Source organism: Meriones unguiculatus, chromosome 1 (assembly GCF_030254825.1).
Source record: "Meriones unguiculatus strain TT.TT164.6M chromosome 1, Bangor_MerUng_6.1, whole genome shotgun sequence".
Lineage (NCBI taxonomy): Eukaryota > Metazoa > Chordata > Mammalia > Rodentia > Muridae > Meriones > Meriones unguiculatus.
In genome coordinates, this window is record NC_083349.1 from 146,123,630 (window position 1) to 146,145,796 (window position 22,167).

At 41.6% G+C, this 22,167-nt stretch overlaps 1 protein-coding gene across 6 annotated transcripts; it reads left to right on the forward strand.

Moving 5' to 3' along the window:
- Positions 1-406: 406 nt before the first annotated feature.
- Msantd4 (Myb/SANT DNA binding domain containing 4 with coiled-coils) lies at positions 407-12,216 on the forward strand. 6 transcript variants are annotated; one of them, XM_021644145.2, is made up of 5 exons: positions 407-559; positions 6,886-7,021; positions 8,385-8,416; positions 8,939-9,569; positions 10,156-12,216. In XM_021644145.2, exons 4-5 carry the CDS (start codon positions 9,108-9,110, stop codon positions 10,729-10,731), a joined length of 1,038 nt encoding a protein of 345 aa, XP_021499820.1. In that variant the 5' UTR covers positions 407-559; positions 6,886-7,021; positions 8,385-8,416; positions 8,939-9,107; the 3' UTR covers positions 10,732-12,216. The 6 variants fall into 6 exon arrangements, with proteins under 6 accessions (XP_021499820.1, XP_021499822.1, XP_021499818.1 ...); XM_021644147.2 differs by having other exon boundaries at positions 8,385-8,412; XM_060368972.1 differs by lacking the exon at positions 407-559 and adding an exon at positions 5,520-5,673 and having other exon boundaries at positions 8,385-8,412.
- Positions 12,217-22,167: the final 9,951 nt, after the last annotated feature.

Genomic DNA, 22,167 nt, shown 5'->3' on the forward strand with positions numbered 1-22,167 from the left:
CAAATGCTTCATTTGAAGTCAAGGGTAAGAAAGGATTCTAAGATTCAAGAAGGAAAAGGCAGTGTCAGAGGTGGAGGTCAGCGGCGGTCCGCGGCTGGGTGAGGATGAGCCAAGGGTCTTCAATTTTCTTTGCCCTTGTAACGCGTCGAGGGTCAAGGACAGCGGTGGAGTTTGGCGATAGAGCCGCCAGTGCCCTAACAAGGCGGAGCCGCGAGGCGAGCCTATCGCCAAGACCCAATCCTCTGCCAGAGCACGCTTGATTGACAGGGCCACGTTACAAAGAGTGAGCATGGAGCGGGAGGAAAATCACTGCGGGGCGGTGTCCAGGGCACTAACCCGGAACCGGTTTGGGACTCGATTCCCATTGTGAGGCCTGGCCTGGGGCGGGCTTTCAGGCAGAGTGGCAATCCCCCCTGGACAAATGGATTAGCTGCAACCCATGAGCTGCAGCCACCTCAGCCAATAGGGCCAGGCAGAAGTTGGTGGGCGGGGACTCCATGAAGCATCTCTTTTCCAGCACCCTTAGGGGCGATCCTACGATGGTGACGCTGGGTCGCAGGTGAGTGTTGGGGTGTAGCGGAGTAATGCGGGCTGGGGAACTCGAGGGACCAGGGGAGACGCCCGCAGGGGTGGGTCTCCGTGGGGCGTCGCCGCTGCGGCCTTTGGCCTTAGCTTTGCAGAGCACAGGATTCTGAGGCTGGGAGAAAAGTCCCACGCACAGCCTGACCAGTGAAAAGAAGAAGCCCTTAGCTCCTGCAAAAGTCAGGGAAACCTAGGTAGGGCTATTGCGGACAGTTCGAAGAGGAAGAGTAACCATCCAAGTTGCCTGGACCCCCGTTGGGCGCAGCAGCATCCTGAGTCAGGTGCTAACCCCTCCCCCCAACGCAAACTGGGATCCCTGTGTTCCTAGAGGCCTGGTCTGCACCTTCCCACTGTGGTACTTGAGAGCGGGAGACCCGTCAGCAAACTTCAGTTGTGTTTACCACCTCAAGTTTTAGAGGAAGAAAAGTAATTGTCCTGTAAGAATGCTGAGGAGAGGGAAGCCGCTCTTGAAATGAGATTGAGGTGGGATTGGGGTGGAAGCAAGTCTGTAGATCTGGAATGCGTTCCCTCTTCTCTGCTTAGTGAGTTTAATTGCTCGCTCCCTCCCTCCCTCCTTCGTCCTCTCTTTCTCACTCTCTTTCTTTCTTTTTTCTTTTTTTCCAGATCTCGTAGTTCTATGTTAGGTAAAACCTAGAAAGTTCTTTTAGTCCTTAGTCATTGGTGGTTCTGGGAGTCACCAACACATTTCGTGGGATGAAAGCCCAGGAAAACGGCTGTTATCTCTGATTTGGACAGGGGGGTCTGAGATTTCGAGATTGTGACTGTTAAGTTTCTTGCTGTAAGAACGGGATGAAACAAAGAGGGGAGAGTGCTGGACATCAGAAATGTCGCAGTTATATCTGTTAGGACCCGTTATCTCCCTAACACCATGAATGGTGCCTCAAAAGTACGAACTTAGTAAATATTTTTTGAGGAACTTATTCGGGAGTGTGTGACAAAAACCCAAACTTCTCATACGTGGTACCAGAACACAAAGAATGAATGTGATAGAAAGACAGACACATTCATAAAAAATTAGCTTTTGTTTTTATAAGCGCAGCTAACCAGTTTTGCCTCAGGCTGTGTTGGTGCCCCAATGTTCAGTGTGTCAAGGCTTCAGGTAAAGGTTTTTCCCTGGATTAAGCCAAGACTGACCAGAAATCTGAGATGGGTTATGTTTTAGTAAGGGTTCTCTAGAGTAACAGAACTTCTAGAATGAATCTCTATCTGTATGTATAGAAAGGGGGACTTATTAGAATGATTTACAGGTCTAGCTAATCCAACAGTGGCTGGCTATGAATGGAAAATCCAAGGATCCAGTGGTTGCTCGGTCCATGAGGCCGAATGCCTCAGCTGGTCTTCAGAATATGCTGGGATTCTTGAGAAGCAGGCTGTACTGCCAGCGAAGGAATGGACTTGCTAAGTATATGGGTGAGAGCAAGCAGGCAAAGAACAAAAGCTTCCTTTTTCTGTGTCCTTATATAAGCGTCAAGTGGAAGAGATGGCCCAGATTAGAGGTGGATTTTCCCAGTTCAAATGATCTGGGTTAAAGGTGTGTCTTTCTACCTTAAAGTAGATCTTCCTACTTCAAATTAAGCAAAAATCTCTCACAGGTGTGTCCTTCATTTTTGGGTTTTAGTTAATTCCAGATGTCGTCAAGTTGACAACAAGAATAGCTATCACAGGTTCTGCTGTCAAGTCCACTGAGTTTAAAAATGCAGTGAAGTGTATTTTATCAACGAAATAGATCACTAGCTCAGCATAGCTCCGCTGGAGACAAAGGGATGTCACTTTGTAAACTCTATGTATAGACATAGGGACTGTTGGGGTTGGGCAGGGAAGGCTAAGTAGATGGCAGCAGCTACTGAGGAGTTTGAGAAACGCATGGATTCTGGTAGGTTGAAGGGCCGCTGTTTTTGCCATTTAACAATGCCACTAGAACAGTCCAGTTAGTAAAATGGCCTTGGCTTTTGAGAGCAGCAAAATCTGAAGGTGGTTACGCTGTAACATTCTATTGTCAACAGCAGTCATTATTTTATTAAGGACTTTATCTCTTATCTATTATTTCAGTCATAGTGCCACCATATAGGAGGAAAGATCCTTTTTGGGAAAAAAAAAAGTGCCCTTTTACAGTTAATGTGCTTCTCTTTCAGAACAACTTCTCAGTAAAGTGTAGGGTCTTACTAGGCCAACATTAATTAATTAATTAGTAGTTGGTGTTAGGCCTCAGTTAAGTTTCCTTGCTTTAATTCCTGGCATGACTCCTTTTGAGTTCTGTTCCTCATTAACTCTATTATTGTGTATGACCCAAATTGCTCTTTCCTTCTCAAAATCTTTTATGGATCCTATTAAAGATTTCTGAGTCTTGACACCCAATATAGTTTGATAGTATTCTAATAATCTTCATGTATTGGAGATTAATCATCCAGTTAAAAAAAAAAGTTATCGTGTCCAGTTCTGAACTATGACATAAAAATGGTAGTTGGTACTTGTTGTGGGCTCATTGTATCTTACTCATTATAAGGTTAGTTGAATTGTTACTTCTAATCCTTAAATGCCCCGAGTATTATCCTAGTCTTAGTCATGAACTAGTAAATATGTGTGAGCAGCTCATTTGCTTGAGACCAAAGGGCTACAAAGTGAGAAAGTGAGAGAATTGACACACGAGCCTGGGCGGTAAAAACATCTGTTTACAGCCTTCAGCTTCTGGACTCTAGTCTCACTTTTTTTTTTTTTCCCCCAAGATAGGTTTTCTCTGTGTAGCCTTGACTGTCCTGGACTTGCTTTGTAGACCAGGCTGGCCTCAGACTCACAGAGATCTGCCTGCCTCTGCTTGGCCTCGAACTCACAGAGATGCTCCTGCCTCTTCCCCCTCCCCCATCCCCGAGTGCTGAGATTAAAGGTGTGTGCCACCATGCCTAGCTCCGTGTACCTTTTTTTATGTCTCTGTTTCACTAGGATAGAAGCTACCTGATAGAAGGAGTAATGTATTCATTTTTGATTTTTCATATCCTTAACAAAATAATTGATTATAATACTGACAGGTAGAGAATGATTGAAGAAGACATTCAACATTCAGCCCCCGCCCGCATGCCTGGGTGTGTGCACATATACACACACTCAGATATCAGATTTCGGGGTGAAGGCTTTCTGATGATAAATTTGATTGGCACGACAGAAGGGCAGATACCACAGGTGTTGGGAAGACAGGGAGCGTGACAACAGGAGCCGTGCCGTTCAGCACAGCAGCGTATAGTCACGTGTTACTGTCGAGCATAAAAATGATTAGTCAAGGGGAGGTCTAAAATATAAAATGTATCCTGGGTTCAGAGTCAGGGTACAACTCGATGGTAGAAAACTTGGCTTTCATGCATGAGGGACTAAAGGTTTAAGTCCCAGCACTGGGTTTAGATAATACTGGTTTGAGATAATTTATTTATATAAAAATAATGTAATGTACCTCGATCGTTTAAATTAGTTATGTATTGAAACAGTATTTGAGGTATACTGAGGTAAACTCTAATTCATTTTCACTTGTTTTCTTTTCTGAAATGGCTCCCAGGAGCTTTACAGCGAAACATAGCTTGCATTTCTGTGCTGTTGTAGGATTTAGAGCAGTCTCGAAGTGAATGTGTTACGCCTGTGTGCATGTGTTCACATACATGTTTGTTGGAAGGTGAGCAAAAATGCTGAAGTGCAGGCAGGGCTCTGTAACAGGGGTGGGGTCAGCTTATCCTGGCTCTGGAACAGGGGAGGGTCGGCTTATCTCTCTAGTGTTTTAGAATGCCTCCTCTGGCAGTGTTTTAAGCAGTTAGTTTATACTTTTTTACTCGGTCTGACAATGGATATTCCAGAACTCTAGTCAAGAGTTCTGCTAGAGGTAGGCATAATTGTCTAAATCCATTGTAAAAGTATGGTTCTCAAAATAGTTATTATTTTTAATCTGAATTAGCTTAGCTTGCATTTGATGAGTTTCCAGCAGATAAGACTCTTAATAAAAGTTGTTTCTTAAAAGTAGATGTGATCTCTTAGTATCGTCTATATCATTCTGTTAGGCATTTTTTTTCTCCCCTAAAGTAAATTGGCTTTTCTAGACTGTAAGCCCTTTGTGATAGCAGATCCCTTTCTTAACGATCTCTGAAAGGAAATTGATTAGCATATATATTACCTGCATGCTTTGATTTCTCTACACCTGTCTTTCTTTCTTTCTTTCTTTTCTTTCTTTCTTTCTTTCTTTCTTTCTTTCTTTCTTTCTTTCCTTCCTTCCTTCCTTTCCTTTCTTTTTCTTTTTTTCTTTCTTTTTTTTTTTTTTTTTTGCCTTGAGATAGGATTTTATTCTGTAGCCCAGGATGGCCTTGAACTCTTGGGCTTAAGTGGTGTTTTATTGATGTTGATATACTGTAGGTTTATATGCCTCATTTATTAGCCTCCTAATACATGCTGTTCAGTCTGTGAAAAGCAGTGAATACAAAATAAGATACCGTGAAACTTGGAAACTGGTCATGGTGACTCATGCTTGTTATCCCAGTACTTAGGCCAGCCTGGGCTAAATACAAAGCAAGGCCTTTGCCAAAATAATGGTGATTAATGGTGGTGGTGATGATGACAACTGTTTTAAATATTGAGTTAAGAAAAGAAGTAGTTTTATTATAATTTTTATGTCAATGACATTTACAGTGACTATTAAGTATAAAGGTTCGCATATTGTCTTAGTCAGAGTTTCTTTTACTGTGAAGAAACACCATGACTGAAAAGCAAGTTAGGGAGGAATGGGTTTATTCAGCTTACACTTCCAGATCCTAGTCCATCACTGGAGGAAGTCAGGACAGGAACTCAAGCAGGGCAGGAACCCGGAGGCAGGAGCTGATGCAAAGGCTGTGGAGGCGTGCTGCTTATTGGCTTGCTCCCCGTGACTTGCTCAGCCTGTTTTCTTACAGAACCCAGGACCACCAGCCCAGGGATGGCCCCGCCTACAATGGGCTCCCTCCTCCCCATTGATTACTAATTATAGCTGGAGCTCATGGAGGCATTTCCTTTCTCTCTGAAGACTAGCTTGTGTCAAGTTGACGCACAAAAGCAGCCAGTACACCTGTAAGTTGTTAAAACTTCACCTCAAATTTTCACTTTAACTACTGGGAAATTTTGAACTCCGCGTGGACCTCCTTGTGTTCGCATTGGACGGCACGGCTGTCGCACATCAGTGTGCGAAGGTCGAGTCCAAGAATGGTAGTCTTAGAAAATGAAGATTTGGGTAATAAAAACCCCTTCATGACTTGATTTCTGACTTCATTTTGATCACCTGATAGTGAAATAAAATGTGCTCTGGGCTTAAGAACAGTTTTGTGGCTGAAGCAGAAGTGCCTTATTCCCCGGTCTTAGAGCCAACGACGGAGCTGAGCAGAGCTGCTGAGTTTGGAGAAAGTGGCACATTTTGTGTTGACGCACGCTCCCAGTCGAGCCTTGGAATGTGCGCAGAGGGACGTATGCGTTTCCTCCTCCACTTTATTTTTTAGATTTTCTTTACTAATGGGTACATCAGTGCAGGCTGTGTCGCACATGGGTTAGAGCGGGTCAGGAGAGAGCTCGCTGGACTCCGCTCTCTCCACCAGCACGTAGGTTTTAGGGCTCAGATTTAAGTCCTGTTTGTGCAGCAAGCGCTTTTGACCGCCGGGTCATCTTGCTGGCCCATCCTTTTGCAGTTCTGTTCCCCTGTGTTCACGTTCGTATCGTAGCGTTCTAACAGGTATCTACACGTGAATGTGACAATTACTGCACGTGGCTTGGTGTTCCCTGTTAGTGAGCATTTGTGTTTCAGATCATGCTTTTGCCTTAAAAATGACAGTGTTTTGCTCTGTGTTTTTAATGCCGACTCCCCCTCCCCCACACAGCTAAGGGATCTGGGAACAGTTACCATTGCAGCCTTGTGCGTGATTAACGTCAGCTCAGTTCTCATTCATTTTTTTAAGACTGTCTGATTTCTGGTTCTAGCTTTTTAAAGTGTCTCTGCTGACTTAGCTGTTGGTAGAATCTGCCTGAGGGTAGTGGGGCCCGTTTGCTGAAGAGGCATCCCCCCACCCCTGAACTTTGTCAAAGTTCTTAAATGTTGTATTATGTGGCCCGGTCTTCATTTGGCCACAAGACTATGTGACTGTCTTGTGTTGAGTCCTCTTTTTTCTTAGAGGTATGAGCTTTATGTGCACGAAGCCTTCATTTTCCTTATTCCTTGAATTCTCTTTTCTGTTTTCCCTTTCTCATCTACGGATAACTTTTAATTTTATACTGTTTTAACTTCTTATTTGTTAGACACAATACCATGTATTGGAGACATTGTCCTTGGAGGAGATGAGCTTTCTTCTACTTCCTCAGTGGTGGGACAGGTGGCAGAGGAAGGAAAATGCAAAATGTTGGCTCCTTCGCTCATTCTTTCAAGTATCCTACGGTAAAGCCTACCAAGAAGTGCTATAGTGAGGCAGGTTTAATAACACATAGATTAGTGTGTTTGCGTATTTTACACAGCAGATGAGTGTCCTACGGCTGGGAATGTAGTTCACTTGTTAGAGGACTTAGGAAAATATATGAGGCCCTAGGTTTGATTTCACACGCTACATAAAACATGCCCGTAATCCCAAGGCGTCAGAAGTGGAGGCAGAAGGATTCAAAGTTCAAAATCATCCTCAGTTATGTAGCTAATTTGATGCTAGCTGGGCTACAGGAGACTCTTGTCTCAGTAAAGTAAAATAAAATAAAATAAAATAATTTAATTATAAGTGTATTAAATTGTGCCCTAAACATGCTTATATTAGATGTAAAAATAGTCAATTAAGAATTCTTATTAGAAATTATTTGGTGTATACTGAAATAATGTTAGCCTTACTGTTCTAGTTGACCAGCTACGTGTACAGGTAGACCTAATCTGTGGGCTCCAATACTGTAGTTTTCAGTGCTTTTGGCTCGTCCCTAGCCAAAATCTCAGAAAGTGGAGTTGAAGCCATGTATATTTAACACTTAGGAGTTAAATACACCTGCACACCTGTTGCTCAAATCAAGAACAATACCAGCATTATTACGGCCTTGCTGTCCTGTTGCCAAAATTATTTCAATTTTTCTTTGATGTAGCAGCAAACAATTCACATTATTTATTGTGTTCAGGTCTAGTCTTCTGTCTATTCTAAATTATATTATTTGCCGTCTCTCTGCTAAGCAACATTTTCATTTTATAAGTAAAATCATACATGGGGAAGTTAAGTGACGTAAGCCTCAGTTAGGCAGTCTCAGGTTCGCTTTCATTCCCTCTCTCCTGTCCTTATCTTCCTCTTCCCCACCCCTGTTCACCAACCCCCCAGGACTGAAGAGAGAGCTCAGGGCTGTGGTCTTGCACATGCCAGAGCAGTGCTCTGCCACCAAGCTGCATTTTCCCTTGAGAAAAAGCTTTACTGTGTATCTAGGCCTGAACTTTGGACTCTTCCTGCCTACCTCTGAGTCTGAAGCCAGTCCTTGCCTCCATTCATGTCATAGATCTAGTGTTCTGGCCCAGGGAGTCTAACTCCAGAATCTTCTCATAACCACAGTACACATTGTCTTTCACAGGGTTTTAATGTGTGCTTTTGTTAAATTTTGTTCACAAAAGGCTTGCCTGTAAAGATACATTCTGATTTCACTGTGCTTCCATTTATCATTAAATCTCTTTAGAAATGTTGCAAGTGTATTTTAGAAATAGTTGGTTTGCGTTCTTCTTGGGTTTGTAAACTTGGTTCTTTTTCTGTGTACTCGTTAAGCCGACAGATTTTTTTTTTTTTTTGCAGGGTCATCTCTGGCCTCTTTCTTCAGACAGTAGGTATTTGGAAGATAGTTATTCCACAGGAATGGGCAGAAACGAAAAGATATGATGGGCATATTTTTGGTGATGTTATTAAATGTGCACAGTTGGCTGAATAGAGACCGTGGGAGCTAGAAAAAAAAAATACTGAACAAAAGTCTATAAATGGAAACAAAATGCTTTGTTGTTAAACGTTAAAAAACGGGGAATTAGCATTTACTTGTAATTCTGTGCGTGGGCTCAAACTAGTAGAGGTGTTTCCCGATTCAGTTTAGCCCTGCGCCGTGCTTTATTGTGTTTCCGAAGGCTCTGTTCTTCGCGGCGTGCTGCACAAGTCTCTTCACATAAGGCCAATTTGTGATCCTTAAGAGACGTGTTCAGGTAAACTGAGGGAAAATCAAATTTTGGAGTTTATTTGAGCCATGGAGGTTAGCCAGTGGTATCAGGCTGCATTTAGACAGTTTCATTAGCAGGACAGCGCGGGTTGCAATCTGTTGGGGTATAGGTTGATTGATTTTGTTTTTAACCTTTCTCCTTTAGGTGTCTAACCCAGCTCCACGACTGCGTGAAGCGAAACTCTCCTCAGTGATTTGAACTAGGAGGCAACAAGGCCTTGTCCCTGGGTTTTGATTTTTGTAGCACGCCCTTCACATACTTTGTACAGCTCCCCTTTTTTTGCCATTAAAACCTGCATTGAATTTTTTAAAAAATGAAGCAGTTGAAAAGGAAAAGGAAAAGCAATTTTAGTGTTCAGGAGACTCAGACCCTTTTGAAGGAAATCACCAAAAGGAAAGAAGTCATTTTTTCCAAGCAGCTCAACACAACGATCAACGTGATGAAGCGGATGGCCTGGGAGGAGATCGCGCAGTGCGTCAACGCTGTAGGGGAAGGAGAGCAGAGGACAGGCACCGAGGTGAAGAGGCGCTACCTCGACTGGCGCGCGCTCATGAAGAGGAAGAGAATGAAGGCCAACATGAAGCTGGTTGGCTCTGGGTTTCCTCTGCCCACGTCCGATTTAGATGACTCCCTCACTGAAGAGATAGATGAAAAAATTGCGTTCCGAAATGATGCAAATTTTGACTGGCAGAATGTGGCAGATTTCCGGGATGCAGGCGGGTCCCTAACAGAGGTCAAAGTGGAAGAGGAAGAAAGGGATCCGCAGAGCCCAGAAGTAAGTATGCAGCTTGGACACGTTTTCTTTATCAGTGATCCACGTGAGCTGAGGAAGCTAACAGGCAGTAGATAACAATCCTTCTGTCTTCTCCTGGAGTCCTTCCCGTCTGTCTTCCCCACCTCAGTGATACTCATTAGTGGTAACAGGTAATTTAATGCCAGTAGCTCAGATTAGGTAGTTTTGTGTGCTCAGACAGCAGGGAAAGCCATCAAGAAATATTGATGCGGGTCTGGGAGATGGCTCAGAGGGTAAATGGCAAGCCCGTGAACACTGCTGTGGAATACACCTGTAACCCCCACACTCCCCTGGCTGAGCCAGGAGAGTAGACAGCCTGACGTTTGCCTCATGGTAAACAAGAAAGACCCTGTTCAGCCTAGTGGAAGGGGAAAGCAGACTCCAGAAAAACCATTGTTCTCTGACCTCCGCAAGCGTGCTGTGGCCAGCATTCACCTGCATTTACATATACATATACACAAATACGGAATAAACGAAATAATGATAATCAGAAAGATCAATGATGGAGCAAACTGACCATGTCAGAGGTAAAAACAAATACTAAATTAGCCTTTTTTTTTTCCCATAGTTTGAGATTGAGGAGGAGGAAGAAATGTTGTCGTCAGTCATACCAGACTCCAGGAGGGAGAGCGAGCTCCCGGACTTCCCGCACATCGATGAATTTTTCACCCTCAACTCCACGCCGTCCAGAGCCGCCTATGATGAACCCCATCTGCTCATGAACATAGAGAAACAGAAGCTGGAGCTGGAGAAGCGCCGGCTGGATATCGAGGCTGAGAGGCTGCAGGTGGAGAAGGAGCGGCTGCAGGTGGAGAAGGAGCGGCTGCGGCACCTGGACCTGGAGCACGAGCGGCTGCAGCTGGAGAAGGAGAGGCTGCAGATCGAGAGGGAGAAGTGGAGGCTGCAGCTGGCCAGCACGGAGAAACCCGCCCTAGAGAGCGAACTCGGCCCGGGCGAGAAGTCCATGCTGCAGCCGCAGGACATAGAAGCAGAGAAGCTGAAACTGGAGCGGGAGCGCCTGCAGCTGGAGAAGGATCGGCTGCAGTTTCTCAAGTTTGAATCCGAGAAGCTGCAGATTGAGAAGGAGCGCTTGCAGGTGGAGAAGGAGAGACTGCGGATTCAGAAAGAAGGGCATCTGCCTTGACTGTTCTTGATCCTCTGCTTACCAAACTGTAGCTTTCCCCATCACTTCATGTAAAGGTGGTTGCTGGATTAGCTACCCCGGTACCACCCCCGTTTAATGTAGGAGAAAGATAGGACCATATCGGTAGCAGTGTGCGTCAGTAGGCTATGACATAAACGCTCTGCCCAGCATAAGCAGAATAGCGGAGGATCTGCTAGTCTCCTTCACGTTAGTAATACTGTGTAGAGTCCTGTCTTATTTGTGTGCCCCAAGTTTACAGTGTTGTCCACAGTAAAGTTCCCATCCCGTGATTCTCAAGTGGAGTTTGGGCTCCCAGAAGACATTTGGGATTGTGTGGAGATACTTTTGTTGGTCAGAGTAGATGGGTGTAGGCTGCTACTGGCATCTAATGGGCAGAGGCTACAGGTTCCGCTAAACACCATGTCGCTAGTGCCAAGTTTGAGAGGCCCTGCCCTGGCCTCTTTAGCTATGTTTTACAGTATCGGAATATTAAAACTTCAGATATTTATGTGAGTAGATACCGAAATGGCCAAAAGCATTTTAACTGTGAGACATTACTGTGTAGTATATTGACTATAAAGAGTGATGGAGATTGTAGGTACTGTATTCCCATGGTGTTGTCTGTCCGTGGACTGAGACTCAGAAGCAGTCCTGGGACCATCTGAGGTCGTTTCACTTGGAAAGGCAGTCCCCCTCAAGAATCAACACCCAATTGGGAAGCTTTAGTTACCCCTTCTTTCAAGTCTTAGTTTGAATACGGATCGCACCATTTCAGTCATGTATACCGAAACATGTAGGAGAATGTCAGAAGCTACTAAAAACGGTACCAGTGTCAAAATGGTGACAGTTGTTGGTGATGTTGAACCCAGTGAATTGCTGATTGATTTTTAAAATGGAGAATATTCGTTTGAGACTGAGAGATGGGGGGGGAATGTCCTCTGCATCAGTAACAGTGGTATCGAGATGATGGTATGAGCAGTGTTACAGTTAGGGGAAACCCTGGTCTAACTTAGAACCTACAGGAGTCTGTGGAAAGGTATCTTCTTACGCCAGAATCTGAAGTTCAGAGAAGTCCTGCAGTAAGTTTGAGGCTGATACTTCACACAGCGCTGTGTCTCTGTCGTTACCCCTTCAGGAAGACTAGACTTGGGGATTCTGCAAGCAAAGGGCTGACTTCGTCTGATGATTTGCTCCAGTGTCCCGATGCTGGCTTACCACAGTGAAGTACTTTCTGATGCACAGTGCCGTTGGAAATGGTTGCACAAGTTCACTTTCTGTTCTCTGTTTTCTGTGGCTGATAGCTTTAATACAACACTTCTCCTGACACACTACCTTGATTCTGTATTTGTCTTCTGTTAATTTAAGGATGGCTAGAAATCATGTGTGAATATGGGTATGCGAAGAGAAGAGATACCCGTGATTCCTTAACTGATTTTGAAAGTTATTTTTTTATAATTCTATTAAATGCTTCTACCTTAGAAATAATTTTTCTGTCTGAACGTTTATCATTCAAGGGTACAGGTCACTCAGCATGGGAGGAAACCCTGGTGGGAGTGGGTTAGGGAACGTAACATATGTGCTAGACTTTGAACTACATACCAGACATACTATTTAAATCTACTCCCCCCTTTTTAAATTAAAAATATTCTTTTATATAGTTTATTTTGATCATGGTTTCTCCTCTCTCATCTCTCATGCTCCCCACTTCCCCACCCATCCACTTCCACACTTTCTTCCCTAAAAAATGAACAGACCAATACAAGACAAACCAGAATTAAAAAAAAAAAAGCAAATAGACAAAGAGAAGAAAAAGTCGACTAGAAACACATACATGTAGAGGTATATACACACAAATATACAAAACCCTTAAAAAATATGAAACCAGAAACCATAATAGATAAAAGAAGGTAAGGGGGAAATCCCAAGTAAAACATGAGACAAAACATCAACAATATTACTCATTCTGTTGGAATTTTACTGCTGGTTTGTGTACCCAGTGGGACGCCGTTGGAGATGACCATGTATTCCCAATTACTGATTAGAGATAGCTTCTTAGGGATGGGGTCACGTGCCTGTTTCCCCTCTCAGCACTGGAACCCCACTTGGCTTGGACCCGTGTAGACCCTGCACATGCTGCCACAGTCTCTGAATTCCTATGTCCGTAGGGGAGGGGTTTGATGGAGACCTCCCATTTAGGACTGAGTTTTCCAAGGTCTCTCAGTCTGGACGGAGCTCTGTATTTGTTCCCATCTGCTGCAGGCGGAAGCATCTCTTGATGATGGCTGAGCAGGGCACTGATCTCTGGAGTATAGCAGAAAGTCATTAGTCATTTTATTGCTACATTCCTTTAGCATAGTGGTTCTCAACCTTCCTAATGTTGTGACCCTTTAATACATTTCCTTATGTTATGGTAACCCCCAACCATAACATTGTTTTTGTTGGTACCTTTACTTCATAATTGTAATTTTGTTACTATTATTGATTGTAAAGATTTTTGGAGATAGAGGTTTGTCAAAGGATGTGGGTTGAGAACCACTGCTTTCTCTAGGTCCAAGGCTTGTCTAGCCTCAGGTTCGTGGCTATCTGAGCAATGTTAGTCATGTGTTCCATCCTGTGGACTAGGCCTATAAATCCAACCAGATAGTGGTTAGTTATCCCACAACTCTTGTGCCACTGTTGCACCAACATACACAGACAGGGCACCATTGTAGACCAGGGGTTTTGGAGCTGGGTTGGTGGTTAGCTTTGTCTGGTAGTGGGCAGGGTACCAGTTCTACTTCTAGTTCAGTGAGATGCGTAGTGTATGTGTTGTCATCAGCAATGGGGTCTGTCAGGTTGTGGAGAGCAATCAATAGCCTTGACATTAGCTTGAATTGCTTGGGGCTTTCCATGGGGACTCTTTGGTCAACAACTCAATTATCTGTAACTAATTCCTGGCACTAGAGGTTTAATTTGGTGGCAAGAGAGGTCCGGTTGGGGCTTTGTTTACCCTGTTAATTGGTGATTCCATTTAGATTTCTTTCATAGATGTATATATTTTAAGAAACCTTTACTGTAGTAGGTGTCTGTATGACCCTTCATATGGTCCTTAGTGGTAGCTGTCCCTCCCTGTCTTCTCTGGATCCTAACCTTCTTCTCTCTTCCTCTCCTTTTAATTCTTCAATTCCAGCTGCTTTCCCTCATCTCTCCATGATTGTATATCTACTTCCTCAGGAAATCCTTCCCTCCCCCTAGTCCCTTAATCTATACCTCACCTCTGTGGTTATACAGATCATGATGTGCCTATAACATGCTTAAAAGCTATCATCCACATATTAGCAAACACATCTTGTATTTGTCTTTTGGGGTCTGGGTTATCTCAGGGTGTGATTTCACTTTCTAACAGCTGAGAAATACTATGTTGGGTTAATGAATCACATTTTCATTGTCCATCTGTTGATGACGTAGACTGTTTCCAATTTCTGATTATTATGAATAAAGCAGCAATGAACATGGTGTCTCTGTGGTAGGATGAAGCATCTTTTGGGTATATGCCCAAGAGTAGTATAGTTGGATCTTAATGTAGATCAATTCTTCCTGAGGAACCACCACACTGGCTATGAGTTTGCACTTCTCAGAGCAATGTATGAGCATTCCTCTTACTCCACATCCTTGCTAATACAAGCTATTACCTGTTTGCTTGTTTTTATTTTTATTTTTTTTATTTTAGCCATTCTGAAAGGCGTAAGATAAAATCTCAAGGTCGTTTTGATTTTCTTTCCTGTGATGGCTAAGGATGTTGAACATTTCCTTAATTGTTTCTCAGCCATTTGTGTTTTCTGAAAATTCGGTTTAGATCTGTACCTCATCTAGTTTTTGCGTTCTTTATATATTTTGGGTATTAGCTCTCTACCAGGTATGGATTGATGAAAATCTTTTTCCATCTTGTACCCTACTGCTTTGTTGAAATGATGGTCCCTTGCCATGCAGGAGCTTCTCAGTTTCATGTGGGCTCATTTATTAATTGTTGATTTTAGTGCTGTGTTCTGTTCAGAAAGCCAATGAACCCAAGGCTATTTCCTGCATGCTCCTCTGTCAGGTTCAGAGTCTCTGGCCATCTGTTGAGACTTTTGATGCATTTGGGGTTGAGTTTGTGCAGGGTGATAAGTACCGATCTATTTGGATTCTTCTCCATGATGGCTGTTTTTATTACTCTAGCTTTACAGTACAACTTGAAATCCAGGTTGGTCAAACCTCTAGCAGTTCTTTTATTATTCAAGAATGTTTTAGCTACCCTGGATCTTCTGTGTTTCCATATGAAGCTGAAAATAGTTTTTTCAAGATCTGTGAAGAACTGTGTTCAAGATCTGTGAAGGATTTTCATGGGAATTGCAAGGAATCCATAGATTGCTTTTGGCAGATTTGGCATTTTCACTGTGTTAATCCCACTGACCTATGAGCATGGGAGATCCTTCTGTCTTCTGATACCGTCTTCAATTTCTTTCTTCAGTGACTTGAAGTTTTTATTATACAAGTCTTTCACTTGCTTGGTAATAGATACCACAAGATAGTTTATATTATTTGAGGCAATTGTGAAAGGTGTTGTTTCTCTTATTTTTTTCTCAAACCATTTGCATATAAGAGGGCTACTGATTTTTGTGAGTTAATTTTGTATCCATCTACTTTGTTGACGATGTTTATCAGGTGTAGGCATTTCCTGTTTTTTTTTTTCCTTTTTGGTTCAATTATGTATACTAACATATCATCTGCAAATAATAATACTTTGATTTTTTTTTTTTTTCTAATTTGTATCCATCTCTTTGATGAAGTTTCTGGTTTCCTAGAAGACTCAGTTTTATCATGTGATGCTTTGCTGCAAGCTGGGCATGTGATGTTTTGCTGTGAGCTCTCTCATGCGAGGGGCACGACTTTGGCCAGCTGAGAACATCTTTGGGCGGAGGAGAGGGGATATATAGAGGCCCACCCACAGTGAGACATCACTTTTTACATAGACATCACTATGCTGACCTTCGAGCTTCAACACTTGACTTCGTAGAGAGAAACATTTCAGAGAACTTCTTGGGCAATCCAACTGAATCTTGTGTCTTTCACTGACTTGTGCTCATTCCTGTTGCTGCTTGGTGTTGGCCTTTGGACTGGACTGCTGGAATTCTCATGACCTAGTTTGGTAAAGACCCATCAACCCTAATCAGCAGGAAGTACATAAAAGAAGTCTACAGCCCTTTCCCCTACTAATCTTCTGTCTAAGGTCAGGGGTGGGAGGAGGTTTTGGAAGGGAGGTGAAGGTGTTTTAAGAACCCTAAATAAAGTAGGTTTGGTGAAAAATCCAAGCCTACACCTTGATATCTTTCAGTTGTCTTATTTCTCTAGGTAAGACTTCTTGTATTATATTGAATAGGCTTGGAGACAGTGGAAAACCTTGTCTTGCTCCTGATTTTAGTGAAGTTGCTTTGAGATTATCTCCATTTAAGTTGATGTTGGCTATGTTTTCTGTACATTGCCTTTATTATGTTGAGGTATATCCCTTGCATCCCTAATCTCTCTAGGACTTTAATTATGAAGGTGTGTTGGATATTGTCAAAGGCCGTGTCTTCATCTGATTAGATGATCATGTGCATTATTTTTTTCAGTTTGCTTATATGGTGGATTACATTAATAGATTTGCATATTTTGAATCATTCCTGCATCTCTGGGATGAAGCTTACTTGATCATAGTAGATGATCTTTTTTGCTATCTTCTTGGATTCAGTTTGCAAATATTTTATTGAGCACTTTTACATCTATGTTTTTAAGGGATATTGGTCTGTAATTCTCTTTCATTGTTGGATCTTTATATGGTTTGGGTTTTAGGGTAATAATGGCCTTGTAAAATTAATTTGGCAATGTTATTTCTGTTTCTATTCTATGGAATAATGAGGGAAATGATATTAACTCTTCTTTGAAAGTCTGGTAGAATTCTGTGTTGAAACCATTGGACCCTTGGCTTTTTTTGGTAGAGAGAATAATGACTGTTTCTATTTCACTGGGGGTTATAGGTCTGATTAAATTGCTTATGTGATCTTGATTTAATTTTGGTCAGTGGAATATATCAAGAATATTATCCATTTTCTGTAAGTTTTTCAGTTTAGTGGAGTGTAGTATGTTCTTAGAATTTTCTGGATTTCCTCATTATCTGTTGTTATATCCTCCTTTTTTTCCCCCCTAAATTTACTAAGTTGAATAGTCTTTCTTCACCTTATAGTTAATTTGCATAAGGGTTTGTCAATCTTACTGATATTCTCAAAGAGCCAACTTTTGGTTTCTTTGATTCTTTGTATTGTTTGTTTTCATTGATTTCAGCCCTGAGTTTGATTGTTTCTTGCTATTTACTTTCTTTTGGCTGTGCTTACTTCTTTTTATTCTAGAGCTCTCAGGTGTTCTTTTAAGTTGCTACTATGAGTCCCTCCAAAATTTTTATGTAGGCACTTAGTGCTATTAACTTGCCTCTTAGAATGGCCTTCATTGTGTTCTACAAGTTTGGGTATCACTTTTATTCAATTTTAGAAAGTCTTAAGTTTTGTCTTGGCCCATTTTTCATTCAGTGAAGAGTTGTCTAGTTTTCATGAGTTTTAAGCTTTCTGTTGTTATTGATACACAGCTTTAATCAACAGTGGTCAAACAGAATGCAGTGTGTTAGTTCGATTTGCTCTTATCTGTTGAAACTTGCTTTGTGTACAAGGATGGGGTCAAATTTTGAGGAAGTTCCCATTAGCCGGTGAGACGTAGTTATATTCTTTTGTGTTTTGGTGAAATGTTCTGTAAATATCTATTAGAGCCATTTGGATTATAAGCTTAGTTAGCTCCCACATTTCTGTTCAGTTGTTGTCTGGATGACCTGTCTATTGGCTAGTGTGAAGTATTGAAGTCTGCCACTATCAGTGTGTGAGGGTCAGTATGTGATATAAGCTGTAGGGACGTTGGAGTTTTCCTTCTAAAGTCCATGATAGATATATGTGTGTATACACACACACACACACACACACACACACACACACACCACACATATTGGTTATGTTTGGTTTCATAATGGAGTGTATTATTTTCTCATCTGTTGTGCTTGAAAGTTTTGCTTGGTATAGTAGTCTGGACTGATATATGTGGTCTTTTAGAGTCCTTTTGTGTAGTTGTGTGCCCTTGTGTTTGGTGCATAGACAGATGTTAAGCATTACAGTGTTCTCCTGGTGGATTTTTTCCTTTGATAAGTATGAAGAGCCCTTCCTTATCTCTTAATTAGTTTCTGATTGATGTCTATTTTGTGAAATATTAAAATGGCTACAACAATTTGTTTCATAGGTTCATTTTCCTCTACTATCTTTTTCTGTCATTTTAACCAAGGGGTAATGTCTATCCTTGATAGTATGTTTCTTGGATGCAGCAGAAAGATAGGTCCTGTTTTTGAATCCAGTCTGTTAGTCTGTGTGCTTTTATTGGGGAATTTACATCAACTATGTTGAGAGTTATCAATGAGCAGTGTTTGTTAATTCCTGTTATTTGTTGTGTTAGTGTTGGCTTTTCTCTTTTCTGTTGAATTGATGGCCTGGGATTATTTATTCCTTGTATTTTCTTGGGTGTAGTTAACCTCTTCCTATTGAAGTTTTCCATCTTGTGCCTTCTGTGGGTCTGGATCTGTAGATAGATACTGCTTAAATTTGTTTTTATTGTGGAATGTTTTTTTTAAATTTCTCTGTCTATTGTGATTGAAATTTTGCTATATATAATAGTCTGGCAACTGTGGTCTCTTAGAATTTGTAGAAGATCTGTCTAGGCACTTCTGGCTTTTAGAATCTCCATTGAGAAACCAAGTGTTATTCTAATATTCTAATTGGTATACCTTTCTGTACTACTTGGTCTTTCTCTCTTGTCACTTTTAATATTCTTTTTTAGTATTTTCATCATTATATGTTGTCTTAGTCACTATCCTACTGGTGCGAAGAGACCCCGTGACCACAGCAATTCTCATGAAAGCATTTGATTGGGGTTTGCTACAGTTTCAGAAGTTTAGTGCCTCAGATATAAAAGATATATATCTTTTATATATATAAAAGATTTGTCTACAAATGAACAACTTTGAACCTCTTGCACCTTTGTTCTGATCGGCTTGAAGTACGCCTGGCATTCTCAGTAGCCTTGCTGTCTTACCAGATGAAGCATTTGTGTTTCATAGAAATGGCCTGATCAAGACTTTGGATTCTTACCCTGGGAGTAAGGAAACTTCCCATTCTTTTTGTGAAGATCTTCATTTGAAAGAAAGGGCTGTGCATCTGTAGAAGAAAGGAAGCAGTCTCTTCTGCCTCTTTTGATAGCTTTCTCTCTATTATTATTATTTTTAATTTTTAAAACAAGATTTCCTTTGTATTGAATGAAGTGTGTGTCATCGAAAGTGCATGTGTGTGGGGCATGTACACGACAGTCAGTGGTCTCTCCTGTCACTCTCCAGTGATTTCTCTAAGGCAGGGTCTCTTGAACTTGATGCTCACAAGTTGGCTCTTGGCTCAGCTGGAAGCTGGCAAGCCTCAATAGTTCTCCTCTGAGCCTTCTTTGAAGCTGAGATTAAAGACATTCTCAGGACACCCTGCTTGCTATGTGAGTCCTAAAAGCTGAACTGTAGCCTCATGATTATGGACAGAGTGTTCTTAACTGCTGGACTCTCTCTGCAGATCCACCATTCACCCCTAAGTTCATACTACAGCTTCTGTTACTGCTTCACTTCCCTGTTTATATGAGTCCTTCTATGTGCTGCATGTAAAACCACATCATACTGTTTCTAGGATATCTGTAGTTAATAATTAATTTTTTCAACTGCACAATATTCTTTTTGAATCACAAACATGTTTTTACAATTCTTGTAGAAAATAACTTTAATTTTTAATGCTTATGCTTGTTTATTTGTTGTTTTTAGACAGGTATCTCAACATGTATGTCTGGATAGCTTGAAACTCACTATGTAGACAAGTCTTGAACTCAAAGATTCGCCTCCCTCTGCTTCCCAAGTGCTGGGATTGAAGGTGTGCATGATCATGCCTGGCTAAATTTAATTTTTAATACTTAAATTTTAACTTATTAAGTTATACTTTTTAAAAAACCATGTCAAAACTTTTTTCTATTACTGTAATTATTATTGTTAAGATTATTATGTAGTATTATATGTAATTATTATTGTTAAGATTATTATGTAGAATTATATGTCATTTTCATACAAATACACAATATGCTTTGAGGATCTGAGTTTATAGCTCTAAAGCCCCTGATACTAATATCTTACTGTTTCTCAATGCCTTTTGTTTGAAAACTTCTTGATATATTGATTTCCACAATGCTACTTAAAATCTAATAAGGATCTCTGACAGTCTGCCCTAGTGGATTTTTGTCTTAGTTACATTTAACTGTTTCTGTAACAAAATACCTGACAAAAGGAACTAGGAGAGAAAAGGTTTAGTTTGGGAGTCGGGAAGGGGAGGGAGGTGAGGCAGCTGCTCATGTTGTATCCATAGTCAGGAATGGAAAAGGGTTAATGCTTATGTTCCATTAGCTTTCTCCTTTCTATACAGCTCAGGACTCATGCCGAGGCCACGGTGACACCCAGTTTTAGGGCTGTCCTCCCTCGTCAATTTACTTAATTAAGAAAATCTCTCACCAGCCTGCCTGGATGTATCACCTAGGAGACCCTAGATCATTCTAAAGCCTTTCAAACTGATAACACACATGGAAAGGGAGTCAGCCTTTGTGTAACGGGAGTCAAGCTGTGCTAGTTGCGCAGATCTCAGCTTAGGTGACTAATGTAGACAGATGTGCTGAGACTCTCGTGTTCAGATTAAGAGTAGCATGAACCACAAGATTCATTTTCAATTTTTAGTTGACTGTAATAGATAGAAACGCTGATACTCTGGTGTACAAATTAAGAGTAGCATATAGTACAAAGTAAAATTTGAATTTGGAAATATTTTGAGACATTAAGAATTTTTAAACAATTCACAACAGGGACTATCCTTTATTATTTACCATTTATCTTTCTAATGTGACATAATTAAATTTATTTAAAATGTGATAATGCCAATTCTTTGTAATTCAGTTCTCAGGTCTGACCTTTGAACTGAACTGAAAACTTTCATTCCAGTTGTTAAAAGCATCTCATCCTGTATACTACTTGGCTGTTTTCTTCTGTGATTTAAAAGAAATGGCCCACATATTTGCAGGTGTCTAAATTGGTCCTCAGTTGGTGAGATTGTTTGGGGAAGGTTTAGGAGGTGTGGCCTTGCTGACGGAAGTGTGTCACTGGGGGCAGGTTTTTAGGTTTAAAGCTCCAGCAGCCATTCCCAGAGCGTTCTGTTTCGTGCTGGCGGTTCAAGATGGAAGTCCTCAGCTTCCTGCTCCAGCCACCGTCCCTGGCACCTGCTGCCTTCACTCTGCTGTCACGGACTCTTAACTCCCTAGAACTATAAGCCGAACCTATTTTTTTTTCTAAAACTTGCTCTGCTCATGATGTTTTATCATAGCAGTAGAAAAATAACTAATAAACCTCTTTTTTCATTAAACTTTTACTGTCTGCAGTAGTTCCTTTTCCATGATAACCTATCACGGCATCCTCCTATTTCCTCTCTTCCTATCTCTCTGCTTCCTATGATTCTCCTGTTCCCAAAGCCCAGGAAGCTTAGCCACCCCACCTCCTTCTTCCCTGCCCAAGTATAGGCCTTTTTTATTAGCCAATCAAGAATAATATCTTAGGCAGGTTTATATAATAAGGATAAGGCAGTAACCAGCTCTTGAGAGCTAGTAATTAGAGTCAAAATACAAGCATCAGACCAACCACCAACAACTATATAATGGAAAAAAAAAGCATCGTCAATAAATGGTGCTGGTCTAACTGGATGTCTACATGTAGAAAAATGTAAATAGATCCATATTTACCACCCTGCACAAAACACAAGTCCAAGTAGATCAAAGACCTTGACATAAAACCAGATATTGTAAATATATTAGAAGACAAAGTGGAGAGGGGCCATGAGCTCCACAAGGAGACCAACAGAACCAAGAAATCTGGACACAGGGGTCTTTTATGAGACTGATACTCCAACCAAGGACCATTCTTGGAGATAACCTAGAATCCCTGCACAGGTGTAGCCCATGGCAGCTCAGTTTCCAATTGGGTTCTCTAGTAAGGGGAAGAGGGACTGTCTCTGACAAGAACTCAGTGGCTGGCTCTTTGATCACCTTCCCCTGGGGAGGGGGGGGCAACCTTACCAGGCCACAGAGGAGGACATTGCAGCCAGTCCTGAGGAGACCTGATAGGCTAGAGTCAGAAGGAAGGGGAGGAGGACCTCCCCTATCAGTGAACTTGGGAAGGGTCATAGGAGAAGATAAGGGAAGAAGGAAGGGATTGGGAGGGAATGAGAGAGGGGG